Source organism: Alosa pseudoharengus, unplaced genomic scaffold (genome assembly GCF_046254945.1).
Source record: "Alosa pseudoharengus isolate Yale_2024_CS ecotype anadromous, Long Island Sound unplaced genomic scaffold, YU_APseudo_1.1 YU_APseudo_1.1_scf_10, whole genome shotgun sequence".
NCBI lineage: Eukaryota > Metazoa > Chordata > Actinopteri > Clupeiformes > Clupeidae > Alosa > Alosa pseudoharengus.
The window spans coordinates 15,714,354-15,734,939 of NW_027468565.1; the positions used below are offsets into that span (position 1 = coordinate 15,714,354).

Consider the following 20,586-nt stretch of genomic DNA (forward strand, 5'->3'; position numbering starts at 1 on the left):
CATCATTAGTATGATTAAAAACGTATACCATTGCTTTGATTTGAAATTGTTGTACTTTTCCATGAAGCATCAGGCATTTACATTTAGAGAACCGAGCCAGTCCATTTTGGGTAAAAATTAGCCCAGTGCATGTGATGGGTGTGAAGTTTTCTGGAGGATGGGGAACATACAGAGGTATTTTAAACCTATATATGGGCTCAATGACGGCTCTTTCTGGTTGCTATGGAGTCGCCGTGTGATATGCCCAGGAGACCCCAGCCAGTACAGTAGCGGGAAAAAGCTCCATGTATGCATAATATCACATGCCTGAATAATGCTGACCTAAAAAAACACACATCACCTGAGAAACAAGCAGATTATTATCTCACTCTGCCACTGCTGTTGTTGCCGTAAAAATCCATTCACAGCAACATCAAAAACAAATTGACTACCAGTTCAGAAGCGAGAGAGGACAAGCTCAGAACTTAGAGTACACCAAAAGCAAAAGAGAGTCAAGAGCAGCGGCTGATCAATAGGAATTTTATTTCTTTCAGAAAAGCAAAGAATGTAGCTCTCATTATTGTTGCCTGTCTGTATCTTGCAAAGTCCAGTGATTAAAAAAACCTTCAATGAAAGTCAAATGTGTCTGATTAGATAAAGTGCCCATAACATAATTTCTCTCACTTCACATGATGCTACCTACACACTGGTCATAAGGAAATGCAATAAGTGTTGCTTTCTGTAATTTAGTAATCATAAACAATTTCACTTGTGGCACTTTGTCAGCATACATCTGGGGTATGGGGTATACTGGGGACTGGGGTGTATATATATACATGGAGCATCATGCTGTGACGAGAACCACTATAGTCTTCATCTTGCATCTATATACAGCATAACCCACCAAGAGGAGAATGTATGTATTTTTCCAGTCTGGTCATATTTACAACAATCTTGGAAAGAGTTGTTTCATTTCACCAGTATAATTCAGCACCTAAGCAATTTTTAAAAAAGTGGAATGTGGAATGGGTACCAAAGATAAATTGACCCCATTGTTGATAAGATGGGGTTTGATCCAGTATTCACCACTTCACCTCCCTACAGAAACTGCTCAGAAAAAAAATAAAGTGGACCTGAATTCCACATCAGAATTCCCCTGCTTCCAGTAATTATGACTGAGGTAATTGGGCCTCCGTGGTAGTCAATGATAAGCTCCAGGAGGCGAGAACTGTGGCAGAGAAAGTGTAGTGTCCATAGGTATCAAGGAGCATTTTCTGTGTGCTAGATGGGTCTATGACAAAATGGAAGCAAAGTTTTCGCCATTTGGACGTTGTCTATTTGCGATTGCAATTTGTACCATTTACAAACCAAAGTTTCCTGCTGAGAAAGTAGGCTATATGTAACTATCGAGGTACAAACCTGCTACGCACATTTAGGAAACACATTGTGTAGCCTAGGTTACATTTAAACATGAAGCGTCTGAGGAAGTTTTCCTCTTGACACTTTCTCATACTGTAATGCACCAGCAAGATGTAACAGTAGCCTACTAGAAATGGTTGGTCTGAAAGCCAAAATGCTTACCTGTCCAGTCCTTGCTCTACTTTTTCCTGTCTTGAAAAATGTAAATCTTCCAAACAAGACAAAAAAGTAAAACCATTCGAGTTCCCGATAACGCCGAGTTTTTTTCTTTTCCAAAACAAAGATTGAGATGCTACCTTCCGAGAGCGCGGTTTGAGGGGAACGGCTTTTCTCCGCATCACAAGCAGGAGGCGGTGGCTATGTGTGGCTGAGTGTATGTGTGCAGCTGTTGCAGTCGATGCAGGAGGGAGGGAGAGAAAATATCAATTGGCACATGAACTTAACAAACAGCTCTGACTCTGAGCGGATGCTGCCGATTGGAGGAGGAGCCGAGGGATGTCGCCGTCGCTACAGCCAGCCGCAGAGTCCTTGTAATTACCAGTTTGTGTGGACACGTATGGATTCAAGTGACGCACAAATGTGACATGTTGGCTTTTTACTACTCTATGTACCATTATTTTTTGCCTTTGGGTCAACAACTCCAATATATGGCCAATGTGCAGGATCAAATGATATTAAAAGCACCTATGACTGCCTATGGGCTAAATTAATGACCACCTCCTCCTTCCCCCACACACTGCTCCCAAGAGGGGATTCGTGGGCGCATAAATCATTTGCCCTCTCAGATGCCTTCACCTTCATTTGTCTTTGACTCCTCTGGCAGTTGGAACTGGGTCAGAAGCAACTCGCACAGCAGCAGGCATTGGACTACCAGGTCTGGCACCATGACCTTCTGGTACACTGCACAAAAAATCATCTTCTCAGATCACAGTAGCAGCAGAGAAACAGGCCTGCTAGGGGATTTATACATGGAAACATCATATACTGTTGGCATGGACCAGCAGGTTTGGAGGCAACGTTCTGTGTGCAATGGGCAGTCTTGAAAGGTTAGGGAAGCCGAGAAATGCCGAGTTATGGTTTCTAAAAATACTGTAGCTGTCGACAAATAGTTTGACATTAAGACTGTGTTGTAAGTTCAAAGGGATTCATTTGTAAAACATTGAGTGTTTGTGTGGAATGTGGGTATAAAAGTGTTTGACATCTGATGACAGGATCGACCCAGCTGGGTCTCAGTAATGTGTTTCCCTTGGTAAGACTTCCATGACAGATGGATTGGGAAAGAATCTATAAAACATATTTTATGCCATCAAGAGACTGATAGCTCTGTCCTAGATTTTGCAGACCCATTTTCTGATTGTTTCACACTGATTGAAGCCTATTGATTGTGAAATCTCAAAAATTGGGGAAAAGAGGCTCAGATTAATTGATTCAAACTCTTGTAAACATGATTCACTGAGCGACATCGTATTCACTTGCAATCATCATCCGTTATTTACTTTCACCACTTGAACAAAAACACAAGGGTCCTTGTGGGAGTTCTTCTATCAGCCAGACCTCTATAGGTGGGGATGGTCCTTTTTTGCCACCCAGTGGACACAGTGGGTGCAATACCATTTAGTCAATCTGTAATTTAAAATCCATCCATGTATATTCAATTTTGGGGGGAAATAACCACAACAACAGACTTTGTTGAAAAGTAAACGTTTGACATATCTTCAGTTTATTCAGTAATTTGCCAAAATTTGGAACAGGCATGTCACGAAGATGTTCATGATGATGACAAATGGGCATGAGAAGTACCAACAACACAGCTGAAAGACATGGGGGAACACCACAACAGACAAGGAACAAGAGGTGCACGAGTAGCTGACAGAAGGGGAGGGCCTGGCGTTTAGAAGCACTTCCGGTGGACAATAGAGGGTCCGGCCTCCTCATACTCATCCTTGCTGATCCACATCTGCTGGAAAGTGGACAGGGAGGCCAAGATGGAGCCACCGATCCATACGGAGTACTTACGCTCAGGGGGTGCAATCATCTGTAAGACAACACATACATGAGCGCTCAGGTTCAGTTAACAGCAGTCCACAGCTTTACTGTACACCGACTGAGAAATCAGATGGCACAGCAGACTGCATCTGGATTAATGAAATTGCAAACTAACCAAATTAACATAATGCAATGTGAACTGAGTCATGGCACACTGTTTACAGATAATTACATGGAAATTCATCAATACTGCTGCAGGCTTCTCTCAGTGGGGGATGGAAATAGTTGTTTTCTGTGAGCTGTAAGTTCCTGTGTTGTTTGGAAATATGCTATGATCTCTCCAAATATAAACACAATTTCCTCAAACTATTACTTTAATTAGGTCAGCAGTTTTTGAAACTATAATCACTGGGAAACAGATTGATTGATGGCATTTACACAGGCTACAGTACATAAGGGAACTAATGTAACTAATTGCTTTTCCCTATCAAGCTAAATAATTTCTTTGATATTTTTATTTTCATTTTCTGTCTGCAATTGCAAAACAAATGTATGGTGTCTGTGAGTCCTTTCTTTTTTTTGGAAAAAAAGAAATTGCTTTGGCAGTAATCCTCAGTGTATTTGAAATAGCTGAGTAATATATGATTATGTACCTTAATCTTCATGGTGCTGGGGGCCAGGGCAGTGATCTCCTTCTGCATGCGGTCACCGATACCAGGGTACATGGTGGTACCACCAGACAGGACGTTGTTGGCGTACAGATCCTTACGGATGTCAATGTCACACTTCATGATGCCGTTGTACGTGGTCTCATGGATTCCAGCAGACTCCATACCTGGATGTGGCAACGGCAAAGACAGCAACTGACGTACAGTAAAACAGCAAGAACATTCAGAAATCATGACAAACAATAGACCTACACCCAATGTGAAATTAGAATTAAGTTACGCTACATTTGGTTTGGAATGAATGATGTGTAAGCAAAATGTTCCCAGATCCTGGAATGTTTCTACAGATGGGAAAGTAATGGGTGTTTAGAATCAATGAATAAGACTATCTTGACTCCCCCATAAATAGATCTATGGCCTGCAGTCACACTACACCATCTTTTTTCCAAATGAGCTCAGCTAAGAGGTGATCCATCACCCTGTCACCTTTTTTAATGCTTTGGCTTTAAGAGAAATGTAAAAGTCCAGAAACTTTCAGCTCACTTTCAGGACAAAACACTTTGACTTCTATTAAATCCCTCTGAGACTTGAAATGTAGGCTACCATCAAAAGCTGAATCATATTGTTTTCCCATCTAGAGTTGGTGTGTGATTGAGAATTATTCATTGAATACAATTTCAATTAAACTGCAGTTTTCGCTGTGGCTGTAGCTTTAAAACAAATGCATTACGGATAGTGCTGAGGAATCAAAAAACTCAAAAAGATCATCAAATTATGACGGATGTTAAGTTATTCCTGAAATCTATTTGCCACTTGATGCTTACACTCACATCCATCTTTAGAGAAAGTAGAAGCAGATTACAGCTTTACTGCTAACCCCATTTCGTTAAGACCAGACATTACTAACCAATAAAGGAGGGCTGGAAAAGAGTTTCTGGGCAACGGAATCTCTCGTTTCCAATGGTGATGACCTGGCCGTCGGGCAACTCATATGATTTCTCCAGGGAGGAGGAGGAGGCAGCGGTGGCCATCTCGTTCTCAAAGTCCAGGGCCACGTAGCACAACTTCTCCTTGATGTCGCGGACAATCTCTCTCTCGGCTGTAAAAGGTAAAACAGAGTTTGTGTCTTTATCCAGACAGAGTTCCAGTGCAACATGTCAATGTCTGCTTGATATAAGTGCTAAAGGTTGCTGCATTGCAAGAGTGCAGTTCCACGTATTCACCAGCAGGTGGAGACTCTCACCACATAAATAACAGCAGTTGTTGGTAGTTCTACTGTTTACTGTTAACTCATCCTGTATCATGACAGATACGGAATACCTCTACGCATCATGTAGACTACTTGTCTGAAAATTACTTTCGTATCCTGCATTTACTTTATAGTTAAATACCTGAGGAATTTACTCTCTCAGGCTTCCAAAGAAATCAATATGTAGGGCTAATGCAGTTAAGTCTTGATTGTTGTAGATTGCTCTTGATTTATTCCGATTGTTCACTGAATGAAGTCCTGGTTACCTGTGGTGACGAATGAGTAGCCTCTCTCTGTGAGGATCTTCATCAGGTAGTCAGTCAAGTCTCTGCCAGCCAGGTCCAACCTCATGATGGCATGGGGCAGTGCATAACCCTCATATACGGGCACATTGTGGGTCACACCATCACCAGCATCCAGCACAATACCTGTGGGCCACATACACACACACATGCACACACACACACATGCACACACACAGACACACACACACACACACACACATACACACCACATACAATTACAAGTGAGAAGAGATTAGATAAGACAGAAAAAAATACATATTCCTTTTTCATGAGTAGACTTAAGCTTATAGGCTATTTAAAAGTAAAAATATGTTGTTTTTCATTGTGCAGAAGATCTTCACCTGTGGTACGGCCAGAGGCGTAGAGAGACAGCACAGCCTGGATGGCCACATACATTGCTGGTACGTTGAAGGTTTCAAACATGATCTGCAGGTATCAGAGTTTGGGTTGTTAAATTTACCATTTTGAGAAAGTCACATAAAGCATATAAAAGTGCACTTGAGATCATGTTAAGTGGTTCTTGTATGTGCAAGTCAGGCTTGTGCACAATTCAGAATTGAATTGAGAATGACTCCTAAATTCCAATTCAATTCTTGAATTTGAATTGAATTTGAATTAAGGTCAAAAACAGGATGTAGAATTACAATTCGAATTTGAATTAAAGGAATTCAATGAAATTCGAAGAAATTCATATAATTTAAGGGTAGTGTTTTACAATGAACCCTCACAGTATATGTCAGATATGATAGCATTAAACACACAACTTATAACTTAAAACAGTAACAAATTATATTTCCACACTGTAAAACATAATAGTTTTACTTACTTAAAATGTTATAGTAAGTAGAATTCAGGTTTTGTCTTTTGTTGAGATTACTTGCGTAAAATGAGTGTTACTTCATTTTGAGGTAGAAAAGTAAACAGTCAAGTAAACTATACTTGAATTACTGAAGTTTGTGCTACACTGTAAAATTAGTTTATAATCTTAGTTAACCTGTTAACAAAAGCATGCAAACTGATTTTCTATGCAATTCCCATTCCAGATTTGTCTGTAATGTCAAGTTGTGCAAACAAATGCTCACTTAGTGTAGTGCACTTACAGTACAGTACACAGAATTGCTATTTCAACTAACTTGGTCATTACAATTACAAGTAAAGTATACTGTATGTTTATTTAACACAAAAGGTGTATTGAAGTTGTGCTAATGAAGTTGTGCTAAACTAATGTCACGGTTCAGCTAACTGATATGACAAAAATGCATTTCCAGAATACCACAGACCCCGCCTACATATTGTTTAAGGGATCACATATTAAGTTACAATAACAAAGTGACAGTGACACTAAAGGCTATATATAGTGTTGTTGTGTAATTGATATGTGATTTATATTGATACATCACCCAATCAATGACTATCCAAAACAGACCAAACCTGTGAGTAGAACTAGTGCTGACAGTTATAGACAGACACAGATTTGTAGCTGGAAACCATACATACAGGTACCCTGTCTCTGCTAAGTTACTGAGGCTAAATGTGAGCTTGATTAGGATTTTTATGGGTGTTCTCCTTGCAAACTTATGTTGCTATTTGACATGGTGGTGTTAGTGGCTGTCCATTACATGCACTCTCCTCTCTGGTCAGGATATAAATATCAACCCCAATGCCTTCACAACATCATGGATACACTGAAATGCCAAAATCAGGCCTTTGAATGAAGTGGTAAAACAAAGTCCTGACTCACTGTGGACATCAAAGATTAGGGGGTTCCCTGAACCGCTGGACAAACCCAGGTATGTGCCACATATTGGTGGGACATAGTAAGGTCTCCCCTTCATTGTGCAGTACTTTCAGAGTGTAGTAAAACAAAATACCAATGTAACATGTTGCTGAAGTTCTACCCACAGCATTAGAGTGTTTTGGATAGTCATCCACATAAATTACACACCAACAGTATATATTTGTATATTTGTCACTGTCACTTATAATTTAAGATTGAATTTCAGTAAGGATTAATATGTGATATCTTTACAAATATGTGGGCCAGGGCAGTGGCATTCTGGAAGTGCAGAATGTAACATCAGTTAGCACACCTTGTGTTTACACAATATACTTTACTTGTAATGACCAAGTTAGGTTAAATAGGAATTCTCCTTAGTGTAAGTGTACTACACAAAGTAAGCATTTGTTTGCACAACTTGGAATTCCTATCCCAGATTAGTCTGTAATTTCAAGGCAATCGGTTTGCATGTTTTTTTTTTTAAACTACAGTTAACTAACAGGTTAAGTAAGGTTAACTAACTAACTAACTTCACAGTGTAGCAAAACTTAAGCTATTCAAGTATAGTTTACTCGATTTAAATTATCATGTTCACTTAAATTACTCCTTTTAGCCAAGTTATCTCAAAAAGCAAAATCAACATAATCAACAATAGACAAAAACTGAGTTATACTAACTAAACATTTTAAGTAAGAATAGCTATTCAATTTTACAATCCAAAGTAACTTTCCCAAAACTGAATGCATGTGATATTCAACACATTCTTCCTGTTGTTTGACTGTGGAATTACATTGAATTGCCATGAATTTAATTCCACTTCCTGTCATTCCAATTCCAATTCAAATTCAACTTCCTGTGGGGCGGAGCCAATTCAATTCAAATTCCAATTCGTGAATTGAATGGAGATCCATTCTAAAATTCGGAATTTTGCACAAGCCTGGTGCAAGTCATGCATGAATGAAGGGGCCTGCAGCAGTCTTAATCTTGTGCTTGTATTGTGAGACAACATGCTGAGCCGGTCTTATTGGATTGGCTGCACCTGAGGTGAGCCATACCTGGGTCATCTTCTCTCTGTTGGCCTTGGGGTTGAGTGGGGCCTCTGTCAGCAGGACGGGGTGCTCCTCAGGGGCCACACGCAGCTCATTGTAGAAGGTGTGATGCCAGATCTGAGGACAAAGCAGTTTGTTTTAGCACTGTGTGCATGTTGGGATGCAGGTGGATTTTGTGTATGTCAGTTAAATCTGAGATGCTTCATTCATGGGCTCATCAAACTTTAAGATGGGTTCTTCGCCTAATAGTCCTTCCCTATTATTGTTGAAATATTGTGTACAAAATAGTTACAATTAAATACTGAGTAAAAATGTGATGTGAAAGTGACTCTTCTCTGCATGCTATCATATTCAGGTGCTATCATTGTCCTTATTTGGTGCTTCATGAGTGTACCTTCTCCATGTCGTCCCAGTTGGTGATGATGCCGTGCTCGATGGGGTACTTGAGGGTGAGGATACCTCTCTTGCTCTGGGCCTCGTCTCCTACGTAGCTGTCTTTCTGACCCATACCCACCATCACTCCCTGGACACACACACAGACACCAGCTGTCAATATGCCATAAACAGCAGCTGCTCAGTCACATCCTCTCACTGTCATGGCACAGCAGGACACACTGACCACAGGCTCTAGCGCTACACTGCATGGCAGTCTAAAAATGACATATGAAGTGGATATTTACCCAATCCACAGTACTCACATGTGAGTTCTCACATACCTTTTATCTTATCTATCTTATAGGTATTACATTGTGTGTTTATGTTTATGCTATTTGGCAGGCGCTTTTGTCCAATAATAATAATTGATCATAATAAAGCAATATGTTGATGTAGAAGCATGCATTAATGTACTGTATACAACTAATGGAACACCCATGAGCTTAAAAGTGTGATGGGCAGCGCAAGGGTTGCACCTGGTGACGGGGGCGGCCCACAATGGAGGGGAACACCGCTCTGGGGGCATCGTCGCCGGCAAAGCCAGCCTTCACCAGCCCGGAGCCATTATCACACACCAGAGCTGTGGTCTCGTCCTCGTCGCACATGTTGAGTTAGACAGCTGTGAACCTGCAGGCATGCAGACACACACAACAAAGGAACACACACACACACACACACACACACACACACACACACACACACACACACACACACACACACACACAGACACACACACACACAACGCACACACACAACATACACACAACGCACACACACAACATACACACAATGCACACACACAACGCACACACACAACACACACACACACACACACACAGAAGAACATGTCTAATTAATCATGCCCTGCTTGACAGGACAACTGCAGGGAGCCCAACACATGCAGCCGTAACAATGCAGTACAATTCACTGAGCTGATGATTGTTTTCTGACAGTGTGTCACAGTTTGTCCATTTGTTATTCAAGCAAAGAACAGTCCTTTGTACACCAGTGAGGGAATCACTGGTAACCAAACATATTCCACTGAATCAATCACATCAAATAGTATTATATGGTTTCTATATTACTAGTCCATTATTCCATTATTATTATTATTACCATTCCATTATATTCCATATAGCATTTTCAATCAACCATTTAGATTAAAACAACTTAAATTATTATTTAAATTCAAATTATTATAAAATATCAGTGTGTACAAAATATTTTCAAGAATATGGTAAGGTATGCTGATATTGGTGCTATGGTATGTGTAAAGAGTCCTTAACAATAGCACTTAAAGCCTGTTTATCAAAAAGGATTTGATCTAGATATTGCCCATAGCTTAGGGCTTAGTGAGGCCCAGACTCACCCGGGAGAGCTGGAGGAGAAGGCTGGTCTGCAATCGCTCCCAAGAGAGAGGGAAGGTGTGAGAGAGTAAGCCGTGTCTTCCTATGCTAACCCCTATTTAAATAGGCCCACACACTGGCAGTGCCATACCATGCCCCTAGCCCCTCATACCTTTTTAGGTGACAACGCAACCACCGCAACAACATCACAGCAAGGTAGGCTGTCCCGTGCGATTGAAAAAAGGAAAAAAAACACACCAAGCCCTGTGCCACTACACTGGTCGTCAGCAGACATCTCGTATTTAATATTGGAAGATAATTTATTGCAGCCGGGGGGGATGGCACAGTCTATTGTGGGAATCAAGGTGGACGTTGCCCTCCCAGTCATAGAGAATGGTATGCTGGATGTCTTCTAAAAATAAGGCTTTGTGCATCAGTCATGATGGATATATGGGAGATACTTGTCTGTCATTCAATCTCAGGCATACCATCCGTGGAGTGCAACTACAAAAGGCTCTACTCCCTGCCAAGCCTTCAAAGGAAATTTTGAACAGTGCATTGCAGTGGGTGTTGGCCAGGCCCATATGTACTGGAAACTCAGGACTCAATGACTCAGGTCCCTTAATCAAGTCCTCTGGGCTGTGTAGTGAAGTGTCCTTGACTAAGACAATAAACAACACTGGATACTGAACCTTGACTAGATAGACAAACACAAGATGAGTGTAGTCCTTGGTACACTTTTCAATGAGAAGAAAAAGTAAATGGCAATGCAGTATATTTATATTTTGTAACGAATATTACAAAAACCAACTAACCATCCATTGGTGGATAAATGCAGACAGTCGAGAACACCAAGTACAATATTGTGTATTTATTAGTTACTAAATTGTGCATGGCCTGCTGACTTCTCCAAACAGTAGCGGGGTTACTTTGGAATAGCAAGGTGAGGACACGCTGCAGGTGACATGACCTCTCAGGACCCAAATAACACAACCCTGGAGCACTGTTATTAAACAGATCATGGCTGACGCTGGAGCGCTGTTATTAAACAGATCATGGCTAATTTGCTTAGTGGGAGCTTGCAGGCCAAGCAGTCATCAGAGCCAGATCGGCGTGTGAGAGTGGATAACCTCACCTCTCACACCACTCTTTCATTACACAATGTAGGCGATCGGCATCCCCGTGTCACAGGTGATCTTAAATCTCCTCTATGCTGGCCCACATTGCCACCTGGCACTTAGTCATTTTGGGCACCCGCGCTGGCCCCGGTCCACGCGCGGGAGCGAGGCAGAGCGATAAGCTCAACGCAAGTCAGCGATCTCACAATGACACAGTTCCGCATGGGTTTGGGATAGAGGCCAGGAGGGTCGCTCGGAGGGGCGGCCTTGATGCCGATGACTGAGGGGGTAGGCATTACTCTACATGGTCATGGAGGGGACGAGCCACACACACACACTGACCGGTCATTAGTGCAGAGCATGGCACTTGAGCAGAGAGACAAGACAAATGAGTGTCTATCAATGAGTATGCTTGGCTTGGAGTGTGCTTTGGCTTAGTATCAAGCAAATGTCCATTACCTAATTGAATATGTGCATTGAATACGTACATTGAATATGTGTGTACATGTAGAACATTATGTGTATGACAGTACAATGAGTTGAAGAGTATATGACTGAGAACTCCACAGTTTCCAGACGTGCCCTTTACCCTTCATCTGTGATTGGCCCCTGACCCTCAAGATTAACTTCTCACAATTCTTCCATCACACAGACACATTCAAACTTCATTTACATCATTTATGTGTCCATTATCTCCTCTTAATTTATTTCCAATTACCCTCTGCAACTCATAGAAACTAGTGAGCAAAAGTCCTAGGGTCCTTATATGTCAAGCAAGCAGCTTTTATGAGGTTTCCTGTGAGATCCTGTCACCATGGGATCATGTAACCAGCCTTCTGCAGCCAGTGCCATTGTTCCATAGTTGACATTCTTCCCTCACTAAACATAGATATTGCCTCTCACAAAGCCAAAGACAACCTACTATGAAGTGGGGTCCTTTTTTCAACAGAAACAGTTTGGAAGAAATCCATTTACTGGTTTTAATGTTACTTTTATGCTTTAGTATGCTCCACTCTCCACTCTTCTCTCTTCCCTCTTCGCTCGCAGCTACTGGGGGAATCCTGGTTAGTTTTTTTTGTACCTCCATGGGGAGCTCCCCAGAAGTGTCCGAAGCCGTTGGACACATTTGCTGGCCTCCCTGGGCCTCCATTTCTGGAGCCTGCCACTTGCCCCGCGTATATAATTAAATAAGTCAGGACTTACTGTAGGATTTGAGCGAGTTTCTCCTTTTGGACTTAGGGGTAATGGTGCCATGGCAGAAAGATTCAACAATGTATCTGACTGATAATGTCTACTGTGTTCTTATATGATGTGTATTAATTGTGTAAATTAATTATTGTGGATTAAATGTAAATTGTTGTATATCAATTAAGTGGATTAAATGTCAATTATTGTGTATTCATTTGGAGATAAATTAATATATTTTAGACCACACAGCAATAGATTCTGTCAGAAATATTTCTGTAGTGGATTAATGCAAAATAGCCACAAATAAAACCCCAATACCACCACACAACTCATGAAGTAATTTAGTAAAAATGGCAAAAGGTTAAATCTTAAATCCACCTGCGAATAAAATCACTCTGACATTTTGAGTTGATTCCATTACCTAGCTCCATCAGACATATTCCCCATATAGACCAGAACTAAGGAACAAGCACTGAATTACTATCAAGATGGGGTCCAGCAGCTTATCACCTCCATTTATTGATGGTCCTGGAGACATATATCTTCTTGCCTAAAGTAAAGCTAAAGGTTAAGAAGGTAATCTCATAAGAGCATTACAACAGAGGGCTGCTACTGTATATTTGATAGCCACACTTACTTACAGAGGACATAATGCTTCAGGTGATCACAATCAGAAGAATAATGAAGCTATCATAAACTAAAGCACTCAAAACATACTGTTGTAAATGTGTCTGACATTCTGATGTACTTCATTATCACCTGAACAGAGAGGTTATGGTGTTTACTGGGTTTACTTATGTATAAGAGGATAAGCGCTACTGGTGGCTTAGAGAATAAATAACATGCTCGGAGTCATGTGTGATACTTCACCTCAGCTAACCATGTCTAGTTTTCACATGAATTTTCACCTCCTGTGAACTCAAATGTCTGTCACACGATTTCTATATTAAAAAATCATGATATATTTATTAAATATAATACATAAATAAATAATAAATAAATAAATAAATATATCCGTTAAACAAAGATGTAGCGCATTGTCTACAAGTACAGTATACACACATACAGGAAAATACATTAAAACCATTTTCATCCAAAGAACAGATGCAAAAGTACGATAGTGTGCATCAATAGACCGGCTTTCACCTCACATGACACCCTGCTGACACAACATTTAACTCCAAGCCATTCTGAAGAATAACCATTCTAACTGTTTAAACAAGGCTCTTTATGGAATTGTTTAAGATCCTTTAGAACACCAGTGGGTTACAAACACAGACAGACAAGTGGCAAACAAAGTCATTTTTCTCAGGCTGGGGCATAATCAGAGAAAAAAATGATTTCTTCCAAAGGGCGACAGTGTAAGAATCTCTCGCTAGTCTCCTAAAAAGGCATGGTGCTGGCGAACCCTACATCATAATCACATTAATATTTAACATTGTTTCATTGACATTCTCTCCCAGAGGAAGTAGACTTATGAATAAACTTGTTGTGACAAAAACAATGTTTTGATGTATATGCTTTTGATCATGGGTTACAGTGGGTTCATCTTCTATGGCTATTACACCATTAACATTTGAAATAAATGCATAAACGTCAAGGTATTTTATCTATCTGTTTGGTTACTTTTTAAACAAGTAACAGAACTGGATTAGTGAAGTTATCCAAAATATTCAAATTCGTCATTATGGTCTGTTTCAAATGAGTACAACATACTGAGCAAGTTTACTGCCAAAATCATAGGGCAGCCCAGGCATACTTTCTGCTATCAATTCCCTTCCAATGACTGAATAATAAATATCTTACACGCACACATCTGTCAACAGTCTCCTATTTGATAATAGCTGAAGATCTAGAATTTGAACAGAACTAAATGATGAATTAGAGCACTAACTTGGCCGTATTACATTGTGACGTTCCGGCCAGTGTAACACTTTTTTTTTTCACTGAACTCTCAGAAACTAAAAGTTAATGTATTTTGGTGCAAAAATGCAGCAATGCCTACAGTACATAATTTAAGCCTAGATTAAAAGTTTAATGATAACAATGAATCAACAAGAAACCATCTCAAATCTGTGGCCTCGAAGGACTCTAGCAACTCCACTCTATTTGTGAATTTATTATGAAAGTGTGCTGTTTCTGAGTGAGATATTTTGGCAGATGGCTTGGCAGTAGTGGTGAAAAGTGTGTTGTCTATCTGTGGCACAGGACAGTTCATCATTCCCAATCACCATCTGTCATGGCCTCCAGCCTTGTGGCCCGACAGCCCTCTGATACACATGGACCACATCCACATAACATGAGCAAGTTGAGTCCTTGAATATCTTAGTGCACACCAAATGACACATCTGAATTATGTTCTGAAGGATAATTGTATATTGTGTACAGCATCTTTTCAAGCATTTTGAATAGTTTGGCGGTGGATGGCATGTTTCTAGCACTGAATGTTTTCTCTATGCATGGTGATTGCGAGGGTTAGTTGCCCTACAAGTGCAATCAAACACAGTAATCAAGCTGCTTGCACACACATCCATGTGCCAAAACATTATGAGCATTACGACCACAGAGGAAGAAAAACAACAATGAAAAGCTTGCAACTATAGCACTTGTTAGGGAGTAGGATGTGTTCGCTGAGAAGCCATTTGTCAATAATAACAGCATGCTGTACATCGAGCAATGAACAGGTGTAATGGCAGAGAAACTTTGTCATAGTGAAACCATCCCAGCCAGATGACTCGTCTACTCAGTCTCCAAGTCTGGTAGTGGGGTGTACTGTAGCACAGGTGAGGCCTCACTGATGCATTAGGCCAACAACGGTGCAACGGGTACAAGTTGCCGAACCATTTACAGCGGATGCAAGAAGAATGTCACAATGTATCACACTGTATGGCCACAGTACCTATGCCGCACCCTTAGCCACAGTGCCTGTGTCACACCCTTTATACCACCCATGCAGTGGGCCTGCTGGAGCTGTAGCTCTGAACAGTGGAAGAATACGCTTTCCCAGTTTTCCTTTCCAAAAGAAAACCAGGGGTACCAGGGGAGGCTCTGGCACCAGAGGACAGACCTGAGGGAGTGTAATGCTCTTGGTTGCTCTGTGATTCAGAAATCAGTTTGACACATTCCACCTACAACTGCAAAATCTGTGCTGTCCAGAAATACACCGTCATGGCCATGGCATTCCATGATGGCAATGACCTCTGTCAGTATAGCAAGTAATCTGACCTTTTTTTGTGAATGGTTTGACAAATATGATGCAGAGTTCTGCCCTGGCCAATAGAAATCTGATCGAGCATCTATGAGATGCAGGGGAACAACATTCCAAATCCATGGCAGCTTCACCTCAGGGTGTTGGGGGCTTACCAACAGCATGTTGGGCAGGAGCTCATGATGTCATGATGAGCTCATCAGTATATAATCCAGGCAGTCAATACAAAATAAAAAAAACATTCCACTTGTATTAATCCAGTCCAACATGAAAAGGGATCATTGCATTCCGAAGAACAGAAGGCATATCTAGGCATGACGTGCAGCCGATCAATGTTTACAGGAATGGATAAATAAGGGAATCTTGAGGAATTATAATTTCTTTTGCCAGTTTTCTTTGAACCATCCAGTAGCATTAACGTCCAGTTTGAGCTGCTCCATAATCCAGTCATCTTTCTGGGCCCCTTCCATAAATTCTGCAAGGGTGATTTGGCCTACGAAACAGAGGATGCGTTCAAATAATCATCCAATCTCTGACTGAAACAATGATGACTCTGACGACATTGATCTCAAACATTGGTCTGACAGCATTACACCTCATTAATCACGACATAATGTCAATATTTGTGTCAACAAAAACAATGCAGAAAAATACGTTTTGTAACATGTCACAAAAAGACAGTTGCATTAGTTTCGGCTATAGGTATAGGCTATGCATGTACCTAATACAGCAAGTCAGTTTGGTCAGTATATGAACACTAGAATGGCTGTGCGCTAATTATAAATAATTTCTTGGTAAAGGAGATCTTACCATCTTTATTTGAATCCACAAGTTCAAAGATTCTGTCACAGACTTCATTAGGTGTCATGTCTGCGTTGTTTTCCCTGAGCTTGTAAATTATCTGCAAAGTAGAACAATAACAACCACCTCTGAGTGAGTAGTTACCCAGTCTTGGGTAAATGTGGCAAAGCCTGTAAACGTGGCAATATCTAGTTGTAAAGTCCTCACCTTTATTATGTGTTTCACCTCACTTCTGTCAAGTTTGCCATTTTCGTCTCTGTCATAGACTTTGAAAGACCACTTCAGTCGGTCCTCGAGTTTCCCTCGGAGGACAAGGTTCACTGCTGCTACAAACTCCATGAAGTCTATCACATTATCCTGAAAACCATAGGTCATTTTATTAGAATTTCGTATTTTAAAAATTGTATATTAAGACTCAATTTTGTGTTTCTCGGGACATTTTTAAAACTGTGGGAATATAAAAATGCATAAGTATGGGGAAGTAAAGGGGGGGGGGGGGGCAGTCAGTTCCATTAATGATTACAATGCCATGAAGAGTGACTACAAATCCTGAGTTCTGTTCGGCAATAATTCAACTAATTTCAGTACCCACCCGGTTCTTATCAAATGACTTGAATATTCTCTCCATGTAAAGACACTCCGTTTCTGAGGAGCTCGGTATTCCAAAGATCTTTCTGAACTCATGCAGGTGTAAAGCTCCACTTGGACATTCCTGCATGAAGGCTGTATAGAGGGCTTGAATTTGGGACAGTTCCACCTCTTCATCTTCACTCTGGCACTGACCCATGGTCCGAGATTCAAAGACAAAAGAAGTCAGATATTTCCCATCATCTGCTGATCAATAGCATTCTTAATAAGACTGCATGCCAACAATGTGCGTCCTGCTGCCAAGGCTCCCGTACACACACTGACTTAATCCTCTCGACTAGTTGAGGTGACATAGAATTGAAAGGAGCCATTTTTAGATGGCTCCAATCGATTAGTCTTTAATCCCTAACATGTCTAAAGACAAATCAAGACCTTATTTGACCCTCTATGTTGTGAATAGAGACAATACTTTAAATCAGCGCTGTACAGGCCCACTATTTAAGAAATGAAAAAAGAGAATTATATACGTTTGACTAGTATTTTGTAGAAAGGATCAGTACTGACCTCCTAACCTCCTCCCCTCTGGCTAGCGCTACAGATCCCTGCGCACAAAAACAACCAGACACAAGAACAGCTTTCCCACTGCCATCACTCTCCTGACGGATGGGGTCATCCCCACTCTGGCCACTCTGGGTCATCCCCACTCTGGCCATTCTCCTAAACATTACATACTTTATCATTCCAATATGCATCTTGCACACAACATTTGCACTATTACTTTTTGCACTTTACATCTCACTCCATGTGTACTTGTCTTGATATTATGTCTTATTTGTATATTTGTATTTTTTATTTTGTATATTTACTATTTGTCTACTGAATGTTAAAGTTACTAATATTTGTAACTACTACATGTCTGTTTGTTGAATATAGAGTTAACACCTACCACGGTCAAATTCCCTGTAGGTAAGGGACCGTTCGTTATTTATAAACGGGGTTACCGGAGGGATTTTGAGTGCTTCAATCAAAAGTTGCATGACCCTCCCCTGCCTGCAAGAAACTTTTCGACGACCCTCCAGCAGTCTTTTCAAAACAGACTTAACCCTCCCTGGCCAACCGTCGATAGCCTACCTAGCGCTATGGAGCGCTATGCTATGCTATGCTATGCTATGATAACACGTCGATTTTAACAATCGTTCTAAAGTCACCCTCGCTTTCTGATCTTACACATCACACTTCACCAAGATGGTGGCCATTTCTGTAGATTTACTCACTAACATTGTTGTGGAAACACAATAAGCATGGAAACTAAATGCACACTTCCTGCAACTGCATTAGCCTACTTGAAATAATTTACTCCTCTAGTAAGTATTCACATGAAATAAAACAATAAAACATTGAGACCATTCAACAAAGCACACTGGGTAATAACAAATTCAACACATGAACTTGTTGCTATGGACTCGTCTCTAGGCTTCCTCAGTCATTGTAAAGCTGCGAAGCTGAACATTATCCAAAACTCAATTTCTCAGACGAGCGTCAATTTGGGAGCTTGCTACACTCCTTCATTCTCAAATGACTTGAAAAGACCGTTTGCACAATTTCACAAATAATCACCTCCGGCCGCCAGTACCTTTCCGGAAAGGTTGCCATCTTTGCTGTAGGAGTCTTATTGCTGAGTGTGTTGTAACACGCTCTGGAAATTCACAATTTCGTCGCCGTTTAAAAAAAATAAAAAAACATAGTCCAGTCCATACAACTTCATTTCAATTTCGAAAGAAATACTGGACTATGTTTTTTTTTTTTTTTTTTTTAAACGGCGACGAAATTTTGAATTTCCAGGGCTGTTACAACACACTCAGCAATAAGACTCCTACAGCAAAGATGGCAACCTTTCCGGAAAGGTACTGGCTTGATTAAATTCATTCTGGACTCTCTATTCGACCACTTAAAGACCTCGGGATACTTCGGTTTGGCTTTACGGACCGTCTACTCACTACCACGTAAGTGTTATGTTGTTTGGAACTGTAGAAGAGGTATAAAAATAGCGCTTTGTAGCGGAGCAATTGAAATGCCCCGCTGACTTCCAGGCTACGAGTTGTGACTGAAAACGGTACCATCAAACTTTCTTAAAACACATCCGAATGACATGATTTTGATGTCAACTCAACGTATCTACCCCCAATCATCCATAAATCGATCTAAAATTTTACTCCGGATAATTCCTTTAAGTTAGACTTAAAGCAGTCAATGGTTGGAGAGGACTATATGTACAGGTAGACTATTCCAGAGTTGGGGGGCAACAACAGAAGGCTCTATCTTCCTTAGTTTTAAGGTGTGTTTTGGGGATATAGAGAAGATTCTGAGAGTGATCTTGGAGTGCTGTAAGGAATTAGTAGGTCACCTATGTAACTAGGTGCCAAACCACTGAGGGCTTTGAAGACAAAAAGTAAAATTTTAAACTTAACTCTGTGCTCCACAGGCAGTGTTGGGAGTAATGCGTTACAAAAGTAATGTAATTACTGTAATATATTGCTGTTTGCGGTAACGTGGTAATGTAAGGCATTACAAAAAAAAATTGGGTAATATTTACTCGGTACAAACTTCAGTAACGCGCGTTACAATGCAGTTTAACCCAAAATTAAGCGCTTGTTTTGTTTTGATACATATTCGCAAACACCACGCGAGAACAACAGAGGAGAAAAAATCCGCGCAAAATAGTAGAACGTTATCTCCTGATACTGGTTGAATATGACTGTGGCTGCAGCAGACTCGCAGGCGGACTCTATTTGCTGGATGGACATAAGCCTACGCTCATTATTTTCAGCTTGTCAGAGACAAGGCTATGAAGAACATAATAGTTAGTGCACTTTGTGTGCGAAACCGAAAGATCTCTCAGCTCGCGAAATAGCACAAGTAAATTAATGAAACATCTAAAGTAGTGCCACGCTAATCTTTTTGATTCTTGATAAAACACAAACTATGCTGTTGTGCATGTCAGCTTTGTGCTGTGAACTTTAATTGAAGAGAATAAAGCGATAGAAATGCAGAAAAAGATTGTGTAGCCTGGCAGTGCCACCGCTTCCACCACGCGCATCACGCACTTTGCGTTGGGCACCAAAGGACAGAGGGGGCACCCAAATGTAACCAATGAATAGTAGATTTACTGCAAACTGCGTTTCACTCTTCATCAATAACGTTTACAATGTCAAAATGCACTAACACGATGTTACATGCAAGTTTGATACCTTTTGGGTTCTCTCAATCACCACGTAGTAGGCTACTAGAATTGGTGGGTCTTCAATCATTCGTTTTCCAAGCATTTAGGCTACATGAAGCACATGATATGCTGAGTCGACTGAAACGCATTCCATTCAGATAGCTAGGTGGATACCAGGCTCATAATTCACTTGTATTCACGAAATGTGAAGCAACATGTCATTGCATACTTCCATTTCCAAAGCAAGGAA

The 20,586-nt window shown here is 40.7% G+C and overlaps 2 protein-coding genes across 2 annotated transcripts; both read right to left on the reverse strand.

The window, feature by feature from the left end:
- Positions 1–3,129: 3,129 nt before the first annotated feature.
- Positions 3,130–10,310, reverse strand: acte1 (actin, epsilon 1). Its single transcript, XM_076265397.1, has 9 exons — positions 10,237–10,310; positions 9,344–9,494; positions 8,827–8,955; positions 8,439–8,549; positions 5,948–6,032; positions 5,568–5,729; positions 4,960–5,151; positions 4,038–4,219; positions 3,130–3,433 (listed from the first exon to the last, which is right to left on the reverse strand). The coding sequence occupies exons 2-9, from the start codon at positions 9,470–9,472 to the stop codon at positions 3,290–3,292; spliced, it is 1,134 nt and encodes a 377-aa protein (XP_076121512.1). The 5' UTR covers positions 9,473–9,494; positions 10,237–10,310; the 3' UTR covers positions 3,130–3,289.
- Positions 10,311–16,098: 5,788 nt separating this feature from the next.
- guca1g (guanylate cyclase activator 1g) lies at positions 16,099–17,315 on the reverse strand. Its single transcript, XM_076272353.1, has 4 exons — positions 17,121–17,315; positions 16,736–16,885; positions 16,538–16,628; positions 16,099–16,220 (listed from the first exon to the last, which is right to left on the reverse strand). Exons 1-4 carry the CDS (start codon positions 17,313–17,315, stop codon positions 16,099–16,101), a joined length of 558 nt encoding a protein of 185 aa, XP_076128468.1.
- Positions 17,316–20,586: the final 3,271 nt, after the last annotated feature.

Coding starts and splice junctions, on each gene's coding strand:
- guca1g (XM_076272353.1), bottom strand. CDS start 17,315: ATGGGTCAGTGCCAGAGTGAAGATGAAGAGGTGGAACTGTCCCAAATT. Junction 16,886..17,120: donor AGTCATTTGATAAGAACCGG/GTGGGTACTGAA, acceptor TATGGTTTTCAG/GATAATGTGATAGACTTCAT. Junction 16,221..16,537: donor TGTGGATTCAAATAAAGATG/GTAAGATCTCCT, acceptor TCTGTTTCGTAG/GCCAAATCACCCTTGCAGAA.
- acte1 (XM_076265397.1), bottom strand. CDS start 9,472: ATGTGCGACGAGGACGAGACCACAGCTCTGGTGTGTGATAATGGCTCC. Junction 5,730..5,947: donor CGCCTCTGGCCGTACCACAG/GTGAAGATCTTC, acceptor TGTGGCCCACAG/GTATTGTGCTGGATGCTGGT. Junction 3,434..4,037: donor CCAGCACCATGAAGATTAAG/GTACATAATCAT, acceptor GTTGTCTTACAG/ATGATTGCACCCCCTGAGCG.